The sequence below is a fragment of the Mastomys coucha genome, unplaced genomic scaffold (assembly GCF_008632895.1).
Source record: "Mastomys coucha isolate ucsf_1 unplaced genomic scaffold, UCSF_Mcou_1 pScaffold8, whole genome shotgun sequence".
NCBI classification, from domain to species: Eukaryota; Metazoa; Chordata; class Mammalia; order Rodentia; family Muridae; genus Mastomys; species Mastomys coucha.
The window spans coordinates 29795548-29804418 of record NW_022196914.1 but is presented as its reverse complement, the minus strand read 5'-3'; the positions used below and the strand labels follow the sequence as shown (position 1 = coordinate 29804418).

General features: G+C 43.9%; 1 protein-coding gene across 1 annotated transcript; it reads right to left on the bottom strand.

The window, feature by feature from the left end:
* Positions 1 to 7933: 7933 nt before the first annotated feature.
* Positions 7934 to 8525, bottom strand: LOC116083461 (dynein light chain 1, cytoplasmic-like). Its single transcript, XM_031360257.1, has one exon. The coding sequence runs from the start codon at positions 8378 to 8380 to the stop codon at positions 8111 to 8113; it is 270 nt and encodes an 89-aa protein (XP_031216117.1). The 5' UTR covers positions 8381 to 8525; the 3' UTR covers positions 7934 to 8110.
* Between the last annotated feature and the right edge of the window lie 346 nt (positions 8526 to 8871).

Here is an 8871-nt window from a genome sequence, read left to right as displayed (position 1 = left end):
TTGGACGCCAACACTGATAAACAAATGATAAAAGGGGGCTCCAGTTTCTAGAACTGGGAGAAATGAATGTATATTGTTTAATACACTCAGCCTGTGGTACTTTGATATAACTGTGAAAGTTACAGCTGAAAGAGAAGCCAAGAATCAAAGCTGGATTGGTAGAGAAAGGAGCGTGGACCTGGGAGTAGTTGGGGGGAGGGGGAGGTTGAGGGGGCATATATAATTAAAAAATGATAATAATTTAAAAGTTAAAGCCAAGAATCATAGTGGCCAACCCCACCCTCCACTTGAAGCTCAAGCTTTTTTTGATAATAGAGGTCTCTTTCCAGTAACATCTTACTCTGAAGCAAATCGTATGACCAGGTCTGGATAGATGGCTTGAGAGAACCTTCACACTCTCCTGTGAGCTGCATCAGCCCACGGTGTGGTGTTAAGAATGAGCCTGATCCCTCCCACACAGAGCTGACCTACATGGGCAGAGGCATGAGTCTGTTGGAAAAATCCACATGGATGGGATGTTGCAAAGCTCATGGGACTGGTCTGGTTTCAAGCACACGGAACTCTGCATCTCTGAGCCAGGAAGTTTTATTCCTAGCTTATTCTGAGCTGATTTCTTTACACCCTGAACCATATGCTTACTTCTTAGCTGAGCTATCCTGTGAGTGGTTGTCAAGAGCTAAGATTCACCACATCTGTTTGGCTTTGCTTTTCTCTCAAGCTCAAAATGAGAAACATTTGTGTGTTCTCTTTGCCTATGACTAGCTCAGTAGGAATTGCTCTCCTCATGTACCTCAGTGTAGGTCAGTCAAAACAACGATCATGTCAAAATCTGACCTGCAAAAAATATGAGATTTCTCAAACTTGTTTCATTAATTCCATTTCTTTCCAAGCCTGCAAATGAGATCAACTAACTGAGATGTGGCCCTCTCAATACCGTATTAATAACATGTTCAAGTGGGAGATTCTTCAAGCATCGTGAAGTTATGGAGAAAACAGGAGTGGATTACAACCACCAGACCCCAGAATGTCTGAAGTAGACATTTTAAATAGGAACCACGGGTTTTTCTGTTTAGGATTCTGTCTTTTTAGTAACTATGGCTGCAGCTAAGAATATTTAGTATCTGAAGATGGATACAAGGATGCCCTAAGGGAGCTGGGGAAAGCCACTCAGAAATTGCTCCTGGTGCCGTCCAGTGGAAGCTTGGCACTGACTGGTAGGTAGTACCTGGCTCTTTGCAGGGTGTAGATTGTCAGCAGTAAACATTATCAGAAGGTTCAGAGGCCACTTAGGGGCTGCAGTGTGGTTCCAAACCTGATGCTGCGACGGCTAAGGTGTTTTGTTTTGCTTTAAAAAAGAAAGCTGCAATCCATACTGGTGGTGTGGCCCTATAGTAGGCCTGTAATCCCACAGACTAGGGAACCTAAGTGGGCCCATAGTAGGCCTGTAATCCCACAGACTAGGGAACCTGAGTGGGCCCATAGTAGGCCTGTAATCCCATAGACCAGGGAACCTGAGTGGGCCCATAGTAGGCCTGTAATCCCACAGACTAGGGAAACTGAGGTGCAAAATAAAAAGTTCTATTGCCTTGGATACAGAAAAAAAAAAATCCAAGGCCTCTGAGTGAGACCATTGTATCTCAAACTAAAAATAAAGGCAATTTTAAGGTATTTGCCTAGTGTGTATGGGGCCCTGGAGGAGGGAAGGGGGAGATGGGGAGTGGAGAGACAGAGACAAAGACACAGACAGACAGAAACAGAGGAGAGAGAGAGAGAGAGAGCATTTGCTCCCTCCCACACAGAGCTGTTCCAGTGTTCTAAATTCCATGTTAGGCACTCTGCACTTGAGGATGAAAACATATGTGCCCTTTCCAAGTAACAATGAGAGGAATGAACCAAAGTTTAGCTAACTTAGCCACTGGAAAATTTCAGTAACAAACTGCAACTGAGTATCTGTCTGTCTCACTCTCAGTTACTGATGCAGAAGTTTGAAAGCTCCACAAAGAAAAAGTAATATTGCTTTCTCTTTTGCCTGTAGGAGCTGTAAACATGTATGTAAATTTATGAGGGTTCTATTTGAATAGAAACAATAGACTATCGTGGATTTTGTTAGATGTTACTGCAGTAGTTTCCCTCAGGGATTCTCTACCATGGCATAGTCTTGTCTTCTCAAGTTCCGCCTATGAAATATATGTGCATCTAATTATCCCGCATTTGGCTATGTCTTCACCATCAGAGACCAGGCAATTCTAAGTGCCAAAGAAAGTAGAGGCTGTGTGAAAACTAGGAGGAATCAGTGTCCTGCCTTAGCTTCTTTGTGTCTGTGGTGTGACCACTCACGCAAGAGTCTTCTCAGCTAGACCAGCATCATCTGGGTGAGCTGGAATGCATGTATGGCACACAAAACCATCCTGAGTGAGCTGGAATGCATGCATGGCACACAAAACCATCCTGGGAGAGCTGGGATGCATGCATGGCACACAAAACCATCCTGGGAGAGCTGGAATGCAAGCATGGCACACAAAACCATCTGAAAATTCAATCAGGGCTCACCGAAGCTCTGTTAACAACCAGAGACCCAAAGAACTCCTATGGATCTGTCACATAATGAAACGGAATGATTTGAGTCCATACAGTTAATAAACAAAAGGAGGCCTGGGTTATTTCCTTTTTTATTCTACCCACCATATGTCTGGTTTTCTCAAGTCAGGCACCAGCAGGCAGTATGTGCCTCCAAACTGCTAGACTTCCCCCCAGAGCTTCCCCATCTGCAGTAATGCTTCCGTGAAATCAAATCCAATATTTCACTTGAATAAATATAATTGAACAGATGCACAGGGAGGAAAAATTGTGGTAGCAAAGACACCCGTTGGGATGAGATCAGCAGCAGTTTCAAGACTTCTGTTATTCAGATGGGGAGAAAAAAAAATCAAGATGGAAGGTTGAGAGGATGGGGAGGAAGGGTACCTGAGAGGGGATGTGCGGAAAGGAGGTGAACCTGATCAAAACACGTCGTATTAAATGCCAAAAGAAGTAATGATTTATTTACAAGAGCAGAATTGGTCCCCAGCACACGCTACAGAGCTGTCTGAGAAGGACTCAGTTTTTCTTGGGACTTGGAGTTGTATCTGCTATGTCCATGATGCTGATGATTTGGCCAGGAAATTTTCTTTCACCTCTACAGCTGTCTCAGACAGGACATGATCGCACAATGCGGAAGGTTAGAATTTTCTTCACCCAGTGAAATCCCTGAGATTTGTCTGTATGTGAAAGAAAGATTCCTACATGTGTCACAACATAGGAATCTTTCTTGTGAAGTGTTCTGATTGATTCTACCTAGAAACATCCTTAACAGAGATAAAACTGTCACATTTAAAAAGCAGACTCTTGGGGCTGGGGAGATGGCTCAGCGGTTAAGAGCACTGACTGCTCTTCCGAAGGCCCCGAGTTCAAATCCCAGCAACCACATGGTGGCTCACAACCACCCGTAAAGAGATCTGACGCCCTCTTCTGGTGCTGTCTGAAGATAGCTACAGTGTACTTATGTATAATAATAAATAAATCTTAAAAAAAAAATGAGACTCTTGTTTGTGATAAGCTCCAACATGTAATCAATCACAAGACGGCTTAGTCATGTCACAGAAACGGCTGAGCCATTTCCAGAACTGGCTCTATTATGGAAAGCTATGTTTAAAATAGTATTTCAACTAGCAATTGACTAAATATTTTTGAAGAGTAGTAAGGTATTATCTAAGAAATAAATGGTTATTGCTGACCTTCTAGCTAAGCATGAACATTACCTAAGCATGAACATAAGCAACCTATTTACTTCATATAGATACTGATGCACATTTATATTAAGTAACTTTAAAGATTTGTCCAAGACCTGAGATTCTTAATTCCATTTTTTTCTTCATACACACACACACACACACACACACACACACACACTTGAAGAAACTAAGCTTTGAAAGCCCTGTTGTAGCCGGGCGGGAGTGGCACACGCCTTTAATCCCAGCACTTGGGAGGCAGAGGCAGGCAGATTTCTGAGTTTGAGGCCAGCCTGGTCTACAGAGTGAGTTCCAGGTGTATACAGAGAAACCCTGTCTCAAAAATACAAAAAGAAAAGAAAAGAAAAGAAAGAAAGAAAGCCCTGTAGTTTATCAGTGGTCAGAGTTGGGTTTTGGCAGCTGAGATACAAACCAGGGTCTCTGAGAGATGGAGAATTGGAGATAACAAAGTTCCCTACCAGAGCAAGGGAGTAGAAATGTCATAGACCCTCCACTCCCATAGGAGCTTACTTGTAGTAAAGGTCAGAACCAAGACTGTACTGGCTGGGTTTTGTGTTTGAACTTGACACAGGCTGGAGTTATCACAGAGAAAGGAGCTTCAAGCGAGGAAATTCCTCCATGAGATCCAGCTGTAAGGCATTTTCTCAATTAGTGATCAAGGGTGGGAGGGCTCATTCCATTGTGTGTAGTGCCATTCCTGGGTTGGTAGTCTTGGGTTCTATAAGAAGGCAGGTTGAGCAAGGCAGGGGAAGCAATCCAGTAAGCAGCATGCCTCTATGGCTTCTGCATCAGCTCTTACCTCCAGGTTCCTGCTGGAGTTCTAGTCCTGACTTCCTTTGGTGATGAACAGCAATGTGGATGCTGAATAAACCCCTTCCTCCCCAACTTGCTTCTTGGTCGTGATGTTTTGGGCATGCATACAAACCCTGACTAAGACAAAGCCTAAGAAATGGTTCTACATAATCTGTAGCTGAATTCTACTTCTAAGGACAAGCAGAAATTTATCTATAAGGACTAGAAAGTCTGCAGACTTTCTAGCCATGAATGCCCTTGATGCCAGGCATCTGTGTGGAATTTAATGTGCTTAGCCTAACTTGTAATGATGCAGCAAGCCAATGCTCTTGACTCCATCGGCTTGACAGACACTACACCACCACAGCCCTTCTGAATCCATCCAACACAGGCTAAGTTGTGCTCAGGATGTACTCCTGTATATCACCCAGAGGTGACCCGTGTTTGACAGATGATGTGTATGCATCCTGAGTTAGATTCCTCCAAGGACTATGGTTAAGAAGGCAACTCCATGAGCTAACTGGGACTCAAAATGTAAAATCTCTGTTGTCCAGCCTGGGAGATAGCACAGAGAAAAGAAGGAAGCTAGCAAATGCCCGAAGTCTCAAGGAGGAACCACAGCTGCTTTAGGCAGCAGACTACTGGTGTATACTGGTAAAGTCACAGGGGCCATCCTCCTCGGACTGGACAGTTTTGGCTAATTGCAGAAGTCAAGAAAGATTCTACAGTAATGAGAGTCAAGCATTGTGGCAGTGTTGTATAGAATTGTACAACAATTATTAATTGTGCGACTTAGCAACAGACCCCCCCCCCGTGACTCCTTCTCCTTTAAAACTGAAGAGAGCCCCTCAGGCTGGAGGTGTTACTGAAGCCCCCAACTGTCACAGAAGTCCTCAAGAAGAGTCAATACAGCCTGGTGGTGGTGGTGCATGCCTTTAATCCCAGCAGAGGCAGGTGGATCTTTGGGAGTTTGAGGCCAGCCTGGTCTACAGAGCAAGTTCCAGAATAGCCAAGGCAACTCAGAGAAACCCTGTGTTGGGTGGCAGGGGAAAGGGAGAAACAGAAAGAAGAGGAGAGGAGAGGAGAGGAGAGGAGAAGAGAGGAGAGGAGAGGAGAGATGAAAGGGAAGGGAAGAAAGGAAAGGAAGGGAAGGGAAGGGAAAAGGAAGGGAAGGGAAGGGAAGGGAAAGGAGAGAGAAGAAGAGGGGAGGGGAGAAAGGAGGGGAGGAAAGAAGGGAGAGGAAGGGAAAGGGGAGGGGAGGGGAAGGGAAAAGAGAGGAGAGGAAGAAAAACATAGGAGTTAACCCAGACAGCATCTTGTTGAGTGACACTTGGAGGTGAGGGTGGGGTGGAAAGCTTTCTCCCATGACGACTTAGCAACAGCAACCAAAATCCTCAGCCCTTCAGAAAAGCCAAAGTGGCTGTTTTGTGAATTGACACAGAGTGGACAGAAGCCACACGTATTCAGACTCCCACACAGTCACCAAATGGCATATAGCACTTTGTCAATATTTCAGTCTTCTCCCTTGCCATTCCCTCCCCTTTCTCCCCTCCCTCCCTTTCTCTCCCCTTTTAACTGGAATGTTACCACTTCGTGGAGTCAGATAAATGGTTAGTTCAAAAATGGATGTTACAGCCTTTGGTCACATGATACATTGGGCTTCTGAAAATTACAAGGAGTGGATGGTATATGCTCAATGATGACCATGTAAGGTAATGTCCTTACCTTTGCCATCCAAACATCATGCTGTCCACAACAAAAATATGTAAGGTTATCAGCTATAACATTACATAACTAAGGTCCAGGAAACAGTAAGAGTGAATAAACTTGACCACATTGAATTTTTTTTTTAATCAAGAGGGGAAAAAAAAAGCTGATGTTGCTCCCACCTCCCAAATGCCCATTTACAGTTTTTCGGCCCAGTTTTATTGAAATTTTCTATTTGTAGCATCAGCATTTAGATTTTTGGTTAAGTGGAAAACTAAGTTAATGAAACAAACGATCTCATACTTTTTTGAAAAGTCCCAACGCTGAGTGTATATACTTTCTTCAAACAGACTACAGTTTCTAAAGCCAGAAAACCAAGCTTCTGATAAAACCAAGCTCAGTGGTTAAACACACAGGAGTGTGTTAGGTTTGTTCCTTTGTCTGCCTTTTCTAAATTAGCTTGGGTAAATTAATTAAGCCAGCTCCCTGCTGGGCTGTGTCCTCTGCTCATTACAGCGAGTCTGTCCTGCTGATACCGACAGACCAGGGACCTAAAATAGATCCTAATTATTTTCCCCGTTACCCCTCACTGTTCAAAACTTTGCATGGACATCTTGACTGTGAGACCTCATTAACACAGAGCTCATTAAAACCACAAAGAATGCATGAAATCACGAGAACAAAACTTTGGTTGAGGTAAAGGTATAATGGGTACAAGGTATAAACAGGAAATAAATATCAAAGATGCCATCCTAGCTCTCAGTACAAGAAGGGAAACAGTGCTGCTCAGACAATACAGTAGGCGACAGTGGCTCCCAGGGCTACAGGAGCTTTCATCCATTGCTGAAATCCTCACATTAGGATCCCCAGTGATGGACTTAGGGAAGACAGTTTTCTTTGCCCCTCTTCCCAGTGTAGCCATATTAAATCTCTACCTTTCTGCTTTAAAAAAGAAAGGAAGAAAGGAAGAAGTAAAGGAAGAAACACTAGAAGATATTTTAAATTGCCAATAATATCCTTTAAAGATTTATTTATTTATCATGTATACAGTGTTCTTCCTGCATGTATGCCTGCAGGCCAGAAGAGGGTACCAGATCTCATTATAAATGCTCATGAGCCACTCTGAGCCACCACGTGCAGGCTGGGAATTGAACTCTGAACCTCTGGAAGAGCAGCCAGTGCTCTTAAGCTCTGAGCCATCTCTCCAGCCCTGTTAATAATATTTTTAAATGGAGATACCTCAAGTGTCTTGTCATAAGAAGTATCTTGTGGCCTGAATATACAGTGAAGCTATCCTGTCTCCATAGGATGTGCATGAGTGAACTCATTAGCATATGGCATGTTAGACTTCACCAAACAACATTGGATTTACATTCAAAGATTTGAAAGGCAAATACATATTTCTTATGAGAAAACAGCTCCAAGGCCAACGGTGGTTATTCAAGGTCACAACTCATAAATAAAAGGAAGGGAAACTAGGCTCCTGTTTTCTTGAATTTAACCCCCCCCAGCTCATCTGTGTTAACCGGATTTTTTTTCTTAACTAGTTTTTTTAATGTCTCCAACAGATTTATTTTTAAAGGAATGACCTAAGGGAGAAAAAATTGGGGTACAGAAGTATGGAGTAGAAATAAGTACAAATGTAAGCTGTTTCACTAATTTTATAACTACAAACTTGCACAGAGAGTGATGGCCCTTCACACAGCGGATTCAAATGAGGTGTTCCCTTAGCAGGGCTGAAGAGTCAGTCTCTGGTATTTGACATTTAGGCTGCAGTCCTTGTTTTCCGATGGAACACTGGGTGTTTGGCACAGTCCACGCTTTTAACCGGATTTGAAGAGAAGAATGGCCACCTGACCCAGGTAGAAGTAGACGAAGTGTTTGGTTTCGTATGTCACGTAACTACCGAAGTTCCGGCCCACAATGCAGTGCCAGGTGGGGTTGTACTTCTTGTCAAACTCCTTCTTGATATGGGCCGCAATATCCTTCTCTGTGCTGTACTTCTCCAACGCCTGAGTAGCGCACAACACCGAGTCCTGTTGCATCTCTTCCGACATGTCTACAGTTTTGATCACCGCCTTCCGGTTGCACATGGTTACCGTGGAGCAGGGGCCAGCCGGCCGCTTTGAGCTCCTGGGGAAGGTACTGGCGCCTCTCAAGCAGCAGCGGACAGCCGGTTCCTACTGGAGCCGTGGCGCATCTCTTAGCTAAACAGTTAACTGCGTTCACTACATTTTCTTTACCTACTCAGGACCTATTTGGTATGTGGTTTATTTTGTCACAAAAAGCAAGAAACTGCCTCATTTCCATCTCAATGTGACTGCACAATTACTCGCTGACCCTCTGAGGGGAGAGCTGTACCCTGCAGACCTGGTTTTTCATGAATCAGAGATTCACAAGTGTGAGAAAATGCAGTGGAAGCAGCAGACACTGCTGTTGCGGGAAATATTAAAAAATTAACCCTCCAACTTTCCGCCCCACCCCCGAGTTCCTCTCCCTATCACGAATGCCCCTACTCACCCCACAGTCAGCCATCTCAACACCGAATTACCTGGTAGAATCAGAACTCTTTTTTTTTTTTTTT

Excerpts from the sequence above, each read along its gene's own strand:
- LOC116083461 (XM_031360257.1), bottom strand. The coding sequence starts at position 8,380 with ATGTGCAACCGGAAGGCGGTGATCAAAACTGTAGACATGTCGGAAGAG.